The sequence below is a fragment of the Vanessa atalanta genome, chromosome 11, assembly GCF_905147765.1.
Source record: "Vanessa atalanta chromosome 11, ilVanAtal1.2, whole genome shotgun sequence".
Taxonomy (NCBI): domain Eukaryota; kingdom Metazoa; phylum Arthropoda; class Insecta; order Lepidoptera; family Nymphalidae; genus Vanessa; species Vanessa atalanta.
The window spans coordinates 8,866,474-8,882,585 of record NC_061881.1 but is presented as its reverse complement, the minus strand read 5'-3'; the positions used below and the strand labels follow the sequence as shown (position 1 = coordinate 8,882,585).

The window sequence follows — 16,112 nt, the reverse complement described above, 5'->3', positions numbered from 1 at the left end:
GATAAGCATTTTAATTTAGTTTGTAATACTAACTGTTTGTTTAAGCTAACTTACATATATAATGGCGACTTAAACGTAAATTGAAAGTGCAGATAGTAGGCCTTTTTATGTTATAGTTATACAAGACACGCAGGAATTAGCATCTTTTGAATTAAAAAAAAAAACCACTAAAATTCACAAATATATCATTATTTTAATATAACATCGTTTAATTTCTTGCATATAATCAAAATTAAATTGACACAATAGTAATAAAAAAACTAATTTCAAAAAATATTGAAAAATAAGAACCAATAGCAAATAAACATTAGACGTCAAAAAACTTCAATTAATTAACATCGACTGGAACTTCGTCCTTCATACTAGCCAGGATCAGATTCTTGTCAGTTCCTTGTGGTCGTTTGGGTTCCAAGGCCGCCCTCATTTCAAGAGCCTGCGTGTCCGTCTCAAGAGATTGTTCCTTATCATTGAGATCTATTGCTATCTTGATAGACGCCGCCTCCAGGGCGTTGTATGTTGCCCTGAATATAAAAATCTTATCTCAATATAATAGAGTCGATTACTAAATGATAGTATGTATTATAGTATTTAACTCATAGAAATTCCATGGTATAATTTTTACATCATTTTTAATTACGTAACTATTCGAATTTATAATATACAAAACTACGTTAATGTATGAATGGAAGAATTGAAATTTGGTACGGTTTCATACGATCTAATCAATAATAATCAGTAATTTATTTAATTAAATGTAAAAAAACAATTAATAATCGCAGTATACGTATAGTCCACGTTAAAATCATTTAAAAATGGTATTAAAATTTGAAAATTTTAACGAAAGGGAATTAAATAAAATCAATCATTTTCTCATTGGTAGACTGACGTTACAAAAATAAAAAAAATATCTATATTTAAATAAAATATTGTAAGAGTCGATCCCGATTCACTCACAAACGAATATTCCAATCCACTGAATATAAAGAAAAAAAATTGTTGTCACGGTTAGAAATTGCTATCTGATCTATAGACGTATTGGTTTTCGTGTCAACACCCCGTGTTAGACCCCTAGAGGGTGGTTTTTAACTCTAATATAGTTTACTATTTCAACCTTAAAGAACTCGACTATCTCAAAGGCCGAGGCAGATCTATGAAAAATAAAATAACAAATCCGTTTTATTATAAAGAAAGGCTACCTGCCTATTCCGCGGTTAACCTGATAACGTTCTTTCAGACATTGACAGTGTAAGAAATAAAATCAGTATGACCCGTGGCTCTTTCCAATGAACAGCTACACAACAGTATAAATTATTGCTCTTGGACTGACGAATGGAAGAGAACTACTACCGGTTTTGTAGTACTACTGCTAGGAAAAGTCTGTAAAATGTAGTGTGATCTAGATATGGATATATGTATATTTGTTTTTTTGAATACGCATCACGCACACCCACTGAATATTTTGACAGTAAATTTGTACCATTATATTCGTCGTATTTCAGAGGTTTTTGGCTAAACATTATCATAAAATAATAAAACATAAAACGAAGCCACACCAACGTGTGGCCGGGTTTGCGAATATATATAATCTTCATTTTATTTTCTTTTCATTACGTTTCAATGTTTGTTTATAATTCCGTTTGGTGTAATTTTTTTTTTTGGGTTTTCTATTAACGTATACGTCTGATGTAGTAAATGTGGAATTATATTTTACTGAAAGACCATAACGAATGACTGCAACAAATATCCGGTCGAAATTTTATCTCTATTCGGTCGTTGAATGTTTTCGCAGAAACTCTTTGAATTTTTTTTTACTTTTATATGTTATTGGGGAATAAAAAATTTGCTCATTTAATATTTTTAATAATTCTAATAATACGATAATACAATATTAGTCCATTGATATTTCTTTTTCTTGACTTGTAGAATCAAATAATTATTTAGTAAGATCGTTTTGCTTCATTTTCACTATGAAAAGCTACGTAGTTCAATACATTCAAAAAGTATGTACCACATATCTTTGTTTTTCGATGAACGGCAACTTTACGCCGCTAAGGGTACGATTATAAAACATTTTCGGTGATAATTATTGATACGTTACAAAGCTTTCATTGATATAAAATGAAGGCATTGTTTCAATACTGAAAAAAATATTTATATTACAATAGCAAAACTCGGCAACCGTTGTTCTAGCCATATATCGACATACCTATCGGTAAACGGTATATAAGTTGATGTGTGTGTGTTGACAGCACATGGGCATCTAACAATGAGTTTTAACAATTGAATAGCACTAAAACCTTCTTCATGACAAAATATTTAATTTCCATGGCAATCGCTCAAACGGTATAGTCTATTAACCACGAACTAAAATATACGCTAAAGACTTACGTCAAAAGAACTTCTATGTATAAAAAATCCATTCTAGTATTAATGTATATTCTGAAAAAAAGTGCTCTTTGTCATAATTTAAAAATATGCGATCAAATTATAATAAAAATGTACAAAGTATTGTGTTCTGAATGATATCCTGTCAAGAGTATTTATCAATAATATTTTCAACTACGAAATATAGAAGCCTACTCGTTCGATTCAATTCAATACAATTCACAAAACATAAATGGTTACATAAGAACAGTCAGCTCAAGCCTTACCATGGAGTTTTTTCATGCTATCCAGACTGCACCAGTCAAAGTAAAAACGCGCTTAAGAATCTGCAGTCGACAGATTCGTAAAAAAATAGTCCCGTTTAAAACGCCGCAAAATTACATGAATACCGAAAAGACTTTTATTAAAGGTCATGAGATTTAGTTAATTGCTACAAACAACGAGCAAACTATGTGCAAATAAAAGTCGACTACACTTGAAACAGACTCCTTTGGCTCGAGGCTCTGGACTTGTTCCAAAAAGGACAATACGAGCATTTCATTAGGAAAATAAGTGCAAAGCTCTCAGAATCTATGTTGCTACATAACTTTATACGCTTGGGGCGCACACATATTAACTACAGGACTCATTTGTGAATTTTCTAGTCAAGTTAACTACATTAATCGTAACCTGCTTATATCAACGTACATTTATATTAGGTACTTGAAAAAAATAGATTTTATAGGGCTTTCCTCAGATTATATACAAATACTCGTACATTGTATATTTACCGAGTTATACGCATATATATATTTATACTATGTATAATAATTAAACTATTATTATATCCTTAGTATTAGCGATAGCTTATTATTTCTAAAGTCAAGCAAATCCGAAATACAAGAAACATTTCAAACGAAGACTATTGGCTTACGTGCTCTTCAACGTAAGATTTTGTAAAGGGTTGATATCGAGGATTTCTTAACATGCAAACTAAACATTAAATTATTGGCTGGAATTGGTGATTCAGGGACTCATCCTCTGTATCATTAAACACTAGCTTCTAAACCAATGTCCACCCAACAAAGACTGAAGTTAAGACAGACAGAAGACTGAATATATTTTCAACTATCAAACAATTAAATACCGTATTAAGATATTTGGTTTTGTTTATTTGTCACAAAATATATGTATATATATAAATGAAATAAAAATATATTAGCACATTATTAAGTTTCATTTTCTGATTATAGTATAAAAAAAAAAATAGTTTTGTAAATTTTCTTTAAATATTCATCGATCAGATTTATAAAAGCTTTTCTCAAATTAACGCTAAAAGCTTCACAAAGTCGGCAACTATTTACAAATTTAGATTGGAGACTACGTTAGAACCAAATTTTAGTTTTGGCTTAACTAACAAATTAATTTACTAAGGTAACCCGGGGGATAGAACACTTAGACGTTAAACAACAAAGACAAACAATCAGTTTTTAAAACAGCTTTGACAGTTCGTCCTTCAGTACAGGAATTTTACGCAAAGCTGAGATTAATCTTGGAACAGGTCAATTTTTATGCCGATCGATACTATTTTCTTGATATAAATGAAATGTTTTCTTTTAATGGCCTAGACATTGCAGTATATACAATGGGCTAAATTAATTTTACTTTTATCTTCTCCACATTTTATTCATAAAAACAATTTGTACCAAATAATAATTAACATATTTTTTTTGGAAAATTTTACCGCATCACTCCGCAGAAGAACAACGTAAGATTAAGAATTTAAAGTCCACCGTTAAGTCAATTTCTTGTATCGTATTATATTATGACTTACCCTTATATTTTTTCTAAATCCGTGAGTCAAAATAACGACTCCAAATTTCATAAAAATATTCTCTATTAAGTTTACATAGTTCGAGCAACTCCATAAGTATGGGCGGAGGAGCGGTCAGAGAATTTGCAAATCCAATTGGAATCTTGCATAAAAAAAAAGTGAAGCTTTGTTGTATCGAACAGGAAAAGGCTTAGTATAGATAAAATTTATTGACTTACTTTGCACAATCTTGTTTCTCTTGTAGCTGGCGTATCGTTTCCCTTAAGTTTCGGACTTCTTCTTTCAGTCCTACGTCGGCTTCATCGGATGCAAGTTCTATACCCGGTCTGTACCCTCGAGTCTCTAATCGGGTTTCGGCAACCTTTAATGCGTTAACTTTATCCGCAAACTGTTCGCCAATTGTTTTCAATTCGCTTGCAAGTTTGTCCATGTTCTCTTCCATCTAGTGACATATTCCATTTTTTGAATTGGTTTAACATACAGATATACAGTGCCTATTGTTTGAATTCAAATCTTAGAATAATAGAGTCGTTTCGACAAAAGGTATGAGAATATATGGGAGTTGGTATATTTGGGAATACGATTCCATTTATGATTGAATTGTAAGCTATCCACATATCTTCAAAGTTAAGGATTTTTTCAAAGTTAATTTAATGCAAGAATTGGTGGTACTATTTTAATCAAAAAAATCAAAATCAAAATATACTTTATTCAAGTTGGCTTTTACAAGCACTTTTGAATAGTCATTTAACAAACTATTTTAAGTAAAGCTACCACTGTAGATTCTACCGAGAAAAACCGGCAAGAAACTCAATAGTTACTCTTTTTCAACTTCTAAAAATACAGTCCTGGTAGTTAAGTATATACATATGAAATAGTTACCTTTTAGTTCAAAGTAACTTTTTTTTACAATTAGAGCAATTCTGATGAGTAACGCTACAAAACTCTAAACATCAGACTTTTAAATTTGGATCATAATCAGAATACATTCCATACAACTATCGCAGTGAAACAGCTCATCAATGATTTCAATTAGTCCAAATCAATAATAGTTAAATATCAAATCGAATATAACGGTATTCGGTTTGATATTTAGCCGTACGTATTATAATCTGGAATCACTGATTATAATTAGTTTTTACCTTCATTTTCTGCCATTGTAATTCATTACGTGCCCTCTGCGTGTCGTATATGCGTCTTCGCATCATGTAATTAGTAACGTCTGTCTGTGCACGTAACGCGTTCCTCGCTCGACCACGGGCCACAAACAACATCTCCCTGAGACGCAGCGTGTCTTGAAGTTCATCTATCGCCATCTTCTTTGTTGATTCACATTTGTTTAACCATTGTTCGTACGTTATCATTCTGCAGATTAACTTTCAGCATTGATGCTACTCATTTTGATCATATCTATATATACTAGCTTCACTGCTACTATATGTGTATACTATACATCTTTGAGATTAAAGAACAAACATAAAAAGAAAGATTCTGGATTTTTTTTCCGGCTAGAAAAAGTACAACTCTCTTGGTCAGTCTGCTTATTAATACAAACCGCATGAAAATATGTTGCGTAGTTCCAAAGATCTAGAGTGCAGACCGCGGGAAGCGACTTTGTTTTCTACTTTGCAGAGAGAAGAAGCAAAATCTTTAATTTCGAATTAAGCTTCTTACAAAAGCTATTTGTTTGTGAAGTAGTAAAAGAAAGCCGAAATTAAAACATGCATTGGAATATCAGTAAAAAATTTATATGTTTATTTATTTATTGGTAACAATATTATAAACGCGAATCTTTTTACTCAATAACACTTAAACCAGTGGTCAGAATCGTAGTAAAGGTACATAAGGTTAGGAACCTATTTTAAATTATTTAAGCAAAATATATACTGAACTCTATTTAAGATAAAATTTAGTATTTATATAAAGCAGCTAGACAATTACCGCTCGCTTAAAAAAGCACGAGAAGGGTTTTAATAAAACACGTTAGCTAAATTTATTTTTAGACATAGATTCAAGATAACATACTAATAATTTTTGTCTATAAATTAGAGCGATATTTCCTTATAAAATGTACTCGAAAGTAGCCAAAGAATTCCCAGATATAATAAATAGTATAAAAATTAATTTCGCAAGAATAGTAAAAATATAATATCACAGAGTCAAGCACAAAAACTTATATATTCCGACCCTGCCAGGATTCGAACCTGGAATCTTCTGATCCGTAGTCAGACGCGTTATCCATTGCGCCACAGGGCCATGTGATCTACATTATCAAAATAGACTTGTGAATCCACAAATAATGTCTCGAAAAATGAGAAAAAATGTCATACCGATTCGGAGTTTTGAGGGAATCAGTTTTATAAGTAATGTTGGCACAGTCCTTATCCAAACTGAGCATATCTTTATCAATTAGTAAAGCTTCGTTTTTATCATTTAGATCAAGTTGTAATTTGAACTTGACTACTTCTAATTTATTAATCTTTTCCCAAGCTGACTGACATCGATCGATGAGCATTTTTTTGTTGCTCTCCGTGACACACAATTCCTACAAAGATGAAAAACAAAAAATATATGAGTAAATTAGTACAAAATATATGTACATAAAATATTATAGTTAGTTATACAAAAATAATAAGTATATATATATTTTATAAAAGCAATATAAACTACTTATAAAAAATAAGCAGTAACATTACTCATTTAATAACTTAAGTTTATTTATTGTACAACATTGACTTCCGGAATATGTAAATGTTTTATTCAAAAGTATTATACATATATTTTTATGGTATAGGTTTCACCACTCCATATTAATTTAGAAACATATTGTACTTGAAGTTAGAATGTCTCACACACCCTTCAAACCGGAATATAAAAACATTGCTGTGTGGCGGTAGAATATCCGATGAGTGGAACGTACACACGTAGGCGGACTTGCATAAAGCCGTACCACCAAGCATATAATATTACCAAGATATTATTCACTTATTCATCAATCATAATTATTAATTATGTAAAATTGTAATGATTAATAAGAACCGAGATGGCCCAGTGGTTAGAACGCGTGCATCTTAACCGATGATTTCGGGTTCAAACCCAGGCAAGCACCAATGAATTCATGTGCTTAATTTGTGTTTATAATTCATCTCGTGCTCGGTGGTGAAGGAAAACATCGTGATGAAACCTGCATGTGATCTAATTTCAACGAAATTCTGCCACATGTGTATTCCACCAACCCGTATTAGAGCAGCGTGGTGGAATATGCTCCAAACCTTCTCCTCAAAGGGAGAGGAGGCCTTAGCCCAGCAGTGGGAAATTTACAGGCAGCTAATGTAATCATTAATGATTTTTTTGTATCTTATATAATATTACTCAATCGAGGGATGGCGGACGTCACCCTTTATTTCTTTTATATAATAATTTTATCCTTTTTATATTCTACCTCGTTCTTTTTTGTGGGCGATGATTTTTAATTAACTTCCTGATGAGTTAGGGACTTGAAATTTTGATTGTTACTCATAATTGAATGACAAGCCAAGACATTATTATTCTTTGAACAGTTTTTAATAAATTCCAACTTCGATTATGTCGATTATATTATATCGTATGTATATTTACAGTAACATTGATCACTTGGATAAAATCAGTGATAATCATTGTATGTGCACAAGAAGTAAGGATAGGTTTATAACGCCAATTTTCCGACTCCGCAAAGTCAATATAAAAGGTATCCGTTTCTATAATAAAATTCCGCAGACATTTTTTAACTTTGCCGTTTCATAAATTCAAATCATTTGTAAAGAAGGCATATTATTCAATACAAGATTATACAGATGATAAAAAGCGTGGAGTTAATGCTTGTTGACTTCCAGGCAGGATATATTACATACATATATAATTGTATTTAACTAACATAACTGTAATGTTGTCTTAGATTTTCGCGATTATTACACATTGAAATAAAACTAGTGGTCACGGGCAGACCACGAACACTGCAAAGTGCTCGAAACGTCGGGATGTTAAAATAATTAATATACATGATTAAATCCGTTAAAAACTAGTTTTATAACATAACTGTATTTTTAAATGTTGAAAAAGAGTAACTACTGAGTTCCTTGCCGGTTCTTCTCGGTAAAATCTACATTTCGAATCGGTGGTAGCTTTACTTAATATAGTTTGTTAAATAACGATTCAAAAGTGCTTGTAAAAGCCTACTGATGATTTTTATTTTGATTTCTCGATATATAGTTTAAATTCCTAAATGCTATCTCTTTGCTTTTACAATGCGTGAAACAACTCTTGGTGGTAGGCTTTTGTGCAAGCCCATCTGGGTAAGTACCACCCACTTGTCATATATTCTACCGCCAAGAAACAATTCTTAGTATCATTGTGTTCCAGTTTGAAGGGCGAGTGAACCAGTGTAACTACAGGCACAAGGCACATCACAACTTATCTTCCATAGTCGGTGGCGCAATGGTGATATAAGGAATAGTTAATATTTTTTACAGCGCTAAATTTATGGGCGGCGGTGACCACTTACCATCAGGTTGCTCACTTGCCCCTCAGCCTACTTATATCATGAAAAAATATGTATGTATTACTAGACGTACCTTTTTCAACTCAGTGTCAGCTAAGTCATAAGTTAATTCCGTGCTCCTTCTTCCATCTCTATTGGACAGACATTCAGAGCATACTAGAAGTGGCATGTTCAGTTGTTCTAATTCCCTTTCGGTTGAAGCCTTCTCCTCTTTTAACGCACTCATTTCTCTATCTATGCGTTCCAGCAGCTCTTGAAGAGTTGATTTCCACTGTTCTATTTCGTAAACCCTGTATAAATTGTTTTGTAAGTTTAGGCCTAATATGTATTAAAAATCTTAATAATAATTCCTTAAACGCGCCCAGGCTTAGCACGGGTGCGTTTAGTATAAAAATAAATATTTATTTCATAACGAGTCTCATTCTCCAGCAGTAGTAGGCTGCGTGTTGAAATGTCTATTAGCCAGTTTATCGAGAAAAAAATGATCTAATATAACTTTTTTTGATATTAAAACAGGACAAAACTGTCAAATTGAAGTATTTTTTTTTATTTCCTATAGAAACTGACAAACCTATAAATCAAAACAAATACAACATAAAAACCCTGCCAAATCGGTCAAGTTGTTCTCAAATGACGGTCTTGAATGAGGCAATTTATATACTTAGAATTGCAATTATATCATGAAAAACTAATACTGACTGATAACTTATACTATCCCAAATATATATCAACATTTATATCGTACTTGCTACCCTACAGAATGAGGGTCTCCATAAAACGTTTATATTGAGGACAAACATAAAAATAACACTATTTCTACTAATTAAAAATTTCAATTCATTCATTTTAGTTTAGTAATTTTATCGAGATCATGTCATAAGTTATTTAGTCATGTTAGTTTCTCATTATATAATTGCAAATATAATTAATGTATAAATTGCAGCATTAATTATTATCGTCACTTGAACTTTTTAATTAGGAAATATTTAGATTTTTTATTTTTATTCTTGTAAATTCCCTTTTTAACTTAAAATAGGAAGATAGGTGAATGTGCCATCTTCGGCATAACTATAAACATCTATATCTACAGCCAAGCGGTCATCGTCGCCTATATGGTTATTCCTTTAACCGGAAACTTGTATTGCCTTATACGACCTGCAAATCAGTACAAAGTCAATGAAATTGATAACAATTTTGAATACATTCATTTAATATTATAAAATTATATTTTCAGTTGTTTAATAAATTTCAGATTTCATAATATTTAAATTTAAATTTGCCTCTCGTTAAATGTATAATAATAAATATTTATATACGAATTCGAATTCGAATTGAATTTAAATCGTATCGAATGAATGAATGTTAAATAAAACCACGTATCACTATTTTATCTGTCATTCCACTTGTAAGAAATTGCTCCCCTACAGCTGGGTAAAAGCTTTTTATACTTAGTAAAGGTTTAGTAGCATTTAGTGAAATCGTCCCCAGCGTACAATACGCTCGTTTAAGACAATTCCGTATCGTAATACGGACGGCAAACTCAGTACTATTTTCAGTTTCAACGATCAGTTGATTCAATACTTCAAGAATATTGAAGAATTAATAATATGAAAAGTTTTATTAACTGGGATCGTATTAGGAAACCTAGTCGAGACTCATATAAAAAATAATAAATCATTTTTATTTTTCATCGAGTTGCATTATTAAAGGAATGAATATTAAACGTCAATATTCATAAAATACAGATTTTTTACGATAATTTTACAGCATAATTTAAAACAGTTCCATAAATAGCACCGCAACCAAAATAGGACTTTGTTTTTTTATTTAATCGGCTTTTCTCAATTCTGGCAAAATTAATATATTTTATTTTATTTACTTATTTTATTTTAAGGCTATCGATCAACTTCAAAGTTTATATTAAAACAGCTCGTAATTGTCTCATTGTTGAATACTCTCCTCTTAAAGAGGAGTTTCGAATTCATTCCTAAACGCTCCTAAGTGTATTGGTGGACAGATATTTGGCAAAATATCATGAGAGACGTGCAAATTTCCTTACGATGTTTTCGTTCACAGCTCGGCACGAGAGCGATATGAAACGCATAAAATGTTACATGAATTTAATTCCGCGATCTTAGCATGAAGATCCATGTTTTTCGCTAGACCATCACGGCTCAAGTTTCTACTATAAAATCTTATTTGAAATACTAAAGCAAGAGCTGATCTAATAATAGATAAAAGAGTAAAAAGAAAAATAAAGCTTATCGTATTTAGTTTAGTTTAATTACCTTGCTCTAAGACGATTGTTGTTGTGGTAACTATCCCATTGCGTTTTAATCCTAGTTTCATTGCGGAGTTGATGAGCACTGTGGCGTAGATCAAAGGCGTCAGCTCGTCTGGTGTCTGCAGTAACCTATTTAACGGAAAAACTTTTTCAGATTGATGAGCGATGAACGGTTTGATTTCTTTGTATCTAGAATTACATACATGGTCGATTTGTAAAAAGTTCTTAATTTCCAAAAAAATATAGTGATGCGCTATTTGAATATATGAATACTCAAAAACAAGTTCTAAAATCAATAAAAGCGTAATATGAATGCCAATAGGATCATTTCAACTTTTCATTGAAAACAAACTTCGTTGAAATGAATATTTACGACGGAACGTCTAACTTTGAATAAAAATCACCGTTCCTTTTCAGAGACAAAAGTTTAAGAATTCGGAATGAGATACACTTAGGGGGATTTACAAGTAGTGTTTTGTCTAGACCGATACAGCATAGCGAAATAAAAAAAATTCGCTGCTTATACCCATCGTTATCTATAACCAACAGCTTACAATTTTCAGTCAATAGATAGAATAGTCGATAAATAAAAAATTGCCATAAATACTAAATATTTTGGAAATTAGATTGTACATATGAACCGTCATAAATCATCTATATGAGTAATATCGTGAAGATTTAGTATTTTTCTTCGTCTTTTTTGGGCAACACCTTCAGATGAAGAAAGAAAAATTTTACCGTTCTATAAATAGTAGAAGGTGAAAATAAACAAAGCTAGTCAAACACTTATATGAAGAACCTTAAAACAAAAGATGCTAATCCTGCTCAAATACTCCTCAACAAACAGAACCGTAACTCAAGATTTCAAGATACGTCAAAAATTACCCAAAGACTTAAGAGCAATATTATTCAAAGTGAAAATTGAGGATCTCGTGAATTCCTCGCTAAATCTTCCTTTAAAAGGCTTACCAGTCAATTTAGCATTACGAGGAACAGGTAAAACTTTTCTAATTTGCCAGCAAACCAGACCACCCTTAAAATTATTAAAGGGAGAATCGACGAAATGTTACCTAAAGCATAATTGTGGTGTTATGTACTGAGATGTACCCTAATAAAGTTAACTTAGGTTCTTCAAAGGTAGACAGTAATTTGTTTCTCGCTTTGAAATTCAGCCACGTTAATAAAACATTAAGGTTTTATTATTAGGTTATATTGTATTATGGGAGATACGACCTTTTATAAAAGAGATTTGAATACATAAATACTCAAAGGTTTCTATTTAACTTTACTCGAAATGAAAAGTAGCCACGGTTCGAGTAAAAAGTTTTATTTACTTTAAAAAATACTCAATTTTTATATTATAAATTAAATTTAATGTAGCTATTTTATAATATGTAAGTCTGATTAATGTACCTCAATACTAATATGTTTATGTAATGGTTGTGTTTCTAAAATAAATATTACCTAACCAAGGTCTAAAACTTTATTATTATCTTTATTTTATAAGACAAATATTAAATACATCTTACTAACATACATATTCTATGCAACCAACGAGGCAATACTAGCCAGAAGCTATATCAACATATTTTTAATAAGTTTTGTTATTTACTTAACGTTGACGTTCATGTGTTTTTTATAAAAACCAAATTGCCACCTGAAGATGGCCTTTGTTAGTAATGGTTATCTTTGCCCATAGATACTGGGTATATTGTAATACAACAGGTCATATCTCAGATGCTGTGTCCCATATTTTACCATAGTTAACCTTGACCACTCACCTTTTAAACCAAATCACAGCAATAAAAAGCATTGTTATTTGGTAACAGATTAACTGGTAAGTAGGAAAGAAATAACCAAGTAAGGACAGATAAGAAATGTTTTAAAATATACATAAGTATTTGATAGGTCACATGATCGACAATTGACGTAACAATGTCGGTATAAAATAATTGCTTCGTTAGGAACCAAATGCCAATTTGATATGAGTTTAAATCTCACTGAACAATGTGTCAACACTGGTAAAATTAACCTTTGTCATTGTTTGTTTCTTAGCATAAAAGTTTTTGTTCGATACTTTCTGAATAAAATAATGCTCTGTTTATGTTTGCACCTTTTAAAAGACTATTCGTTCGTTTAAGAATACTTTTAAATTTTGTGTATTAAAACAATACAACAGTCAAAAATAAATCGAAAAAACTCCGAACATAGAAGTAAATATTACTTGGAAGCAACTATTTTTATCCTATCGGGGATGGTAGAAAGAGCCTCTCGTAAAAAAGAAGTTCTAACTCTCTGAACATTGCTTTTTGAGTACGATACAAGAGCTGTTTGTAGTTTCCAAGTGCATTTACGTCAGTATCTTTTCTCCTGCAACGGTAATAGTTGTAACGAAACTTATGTACTTGTAAGCACTGTTATAAATCTTTTCCAACAATTACAAAATACGTAGTGTGAAATCAATACAAACTTATATTATAAAAAACAAACAAATATCACGAATTATTTCATGTATTGATAATTGAAAATATGTTAATGACAATGGTGTTATGCACGGGTCGATATAGGTAATGTAATAATAAATATTTTCCTTTAGTACATGGTATCGTAAGTTAACATGCGTATTTTTGTATAGATGTGTAACAATTATATAATTTTGTAATATTATCAATATCGTCAGTTCTAAGGAAGAACGGCTAAAGCGCCAAAAAGGTGATTTTGGGAAATGAGGTTTAAAGTTAAGTTAGTAAACCTCATTCAACCTCATCGACGACCTCCGTGGTCGAGTAGTGTGTACACCGGTTAGTCGATGTAGAAAAAGTTCATTAGTTTTCTACGTTGTCTTGGTTCTGGGTGTTTGTGGTACCGTCGATACTTCTGATTTTCCATAACACAAGTGCTTTAGCTACTTGCATTGGGATCATAGTAATGTATGTGATGTTGTCCAACATTTATTTATTTATTTCCCAGAAGTATCATAATAAAAATACCCCTTGAACGAATTTTAGCAACAGCGGTCAATTTTAAAGCCAATACCACAGACTTTACGTGCTTACAGACGAACGGAAGTGTATCACTACTAACTTCCTTACGTCGGGATGGTATTGAGAATTTCTTGATACAAAACTCAATGAAATTACAAAAAGCTGTGATAGGGAATTTTGCCAAGATTTCACAACAATTTCACGTCCCAAAACGAATTAAAAATGGACAATCCCATTTCGTATTATTAGTATGAATTACACCTAAGTAAATGTCAGATTAAAATGTTTAGCTTTATGATTTCCGTAGAGTAAAATACTACCGCTCAAGCTGAGAGCGTCGAAAGAACTGATTAGGATTTTTTTAAGCGCATTTATTAATAACATTAGAACATACGGATTTTCATTATCTGTTTCATGGTCGGGAACCAACCTATCAGTGAAGCGACTGGTTTCGAAGAAGAATTCTGTCAAATATTACGCAAACATTGGAAAAACTTGCAAAAGGTGATGATGATTATAAGAATCAATTTTTATAAATCAAATTCTATTCTAGTCAATATAGTTTCACTTCTACTAAAAGCGAAGAGGTTAGACAACAGTTTATGTGTATCCTTTGCTTCGACAATGTTAGTATAGTCATGCTAAACGATCAGTAACGTAGAAAACTAACGTTCACGATGGCTTTAGTCTAAGCTGGCTATAAAATAAAGTAAATCACCTGCAAGCCGTACAGTCGAGCATCCCAATCCGGCAGACTTAAATGCGGTAATGGCTTCTCGAACGTTACTACGGACTGCATCCTGATAATTTATTATTATTCCAATATTTGGATAATGTCTAAACTGTACTATTGGTAGCGATGTCAAATTGAAATATGTGCTGGTAATGTTGACGCTTGTTTAGTAACGTGCGGCGTTCTTATTTCGATTTTTATACGTGTGACTGGTTGGTTTGTTTCAAGGAGTTTGTAGTTTTCATTTTTTTTTTTTAAATTAAATATTTTTTTAATGTAGATGTAGTTTATTTTGTTATTAATGTATATCTAATTACATATTATTGTTATAGCATGTTTCCACACGGCAGATACTCTACATCCTTTTCTCACAACGCGTGGATCTAAAATTAGGAACGCGCTGTTTCCATTATAATTTTACTTGTTTATAATTATTTTTATAATACATCCCACAGTCGGTGAACCATATCCTAAACAGAGGTTACCTTTGTCCCAGAATGTTTTTTTTTTTTAATATACTTTTAAAAGGTTCGTTTAGTTAGAGGATGTGAATCTTAACTGAAGTTTCTGGATATCCGGCTGAGCATAAATTATTTGTTGTACTCGGCAGTCAAGGAAAACACAGTCAAGAAATTTGTACCATGTATATTCATCAATCCGCATTAAAGCGCGGTAGACTCCAAACCTTTCTGGAAGCCTTCAACTGGTTGTTACTTTTCACAATACATTTTTATATACCTGCTAATATAAAAAATAATATTTTATGACTTGCAAATTTAAAAAATATAATAACGAAAAATTTAAGTCGAATCAGATAGAAATCAAGTAAATTTCGTACCACTCATTCGCGTACGTTGTTGCGAACTTTACATGTTTGTGTAAGAATTAACCGCATCGTACACGCCCTGTTTACCAAATACAAGAGCGAGGAAGTTAATCTAATTCCGGAATTATCTTAGATTGACCCACTTTCTGTATCAGTTCGGAACTTAACATTTTGCGGCCTTACGATGTAAAAAAAATCTATGTGTGTGTGATCATAAATATTCTTTCTTATATTTACTTGGATTCCTGCCAGTTGATCCACTTATTTATGAGTTGATGCCGATTGGGGATAACTAACGCTATTCCTATGCCATGTTACAAAACATGAAATAGCAGATGTTAGCATTAGAGATAAGTAGAACTTCTGAAAAGTCAATTTGCTATTTAGTGACAAGGACGGGCCGCTGGGATATGGCCGCCGGCGTTTAGACTTCGTTTCCAACAACAATCATATAATTTATACGAAACATGAAACGCAAATTATTTGAACTAAAATGATCCTTATCGTATCCTTCATTAGGACTAAAATCCAGAACTAAAATAACGTTGAT

General features: G+C 31.7%; 1 protein-coding gene and 1 non-coding gene across 2 annotated transcripts; both read right to left on the bottom strand.

The window, feature by feature from the left end:
- Nucleotides 1–240: 240 nt before the first annotated feature.
- On the bottom strand, nucleotides 241–14,873 carry LOC125067322 (tektin-2-like). Its single transcript, XM_047675859.1, has 7 exons — nucleotides 14,722–14,873; nucleotides 11,024–11,148; nucleotides 8,809–9,025; nucleotides 6,529–6,743; nucleotides 5,341–5,563; nucleotides 4,417–4,640; nucleotides 241–521 (listed from the first exon to the last, which is right to left on the bottom strand). The coding sequence occupies exons 1-7, from the start codon at nucleotides 14,800–14,802 to the stop codon at nucleotides 329–331; spliced, it is 1,278 nt and encodes a 425-aa protein (XP_047531815.1). The 5' UTR covers nucleotides 14,803–14,873; the 3' UTR covers nucleotides 241–328.
- Trnar-acg lies at nucleotides 6,382–6,454 on the bottom strand. Its single transcript has one exon. It is a non-coding gene; the product is annotated as a tRNA-Arg (tRNA).
- Nucleotides 14,874–16,112: the final 1,239 nt, after the last annotated feature.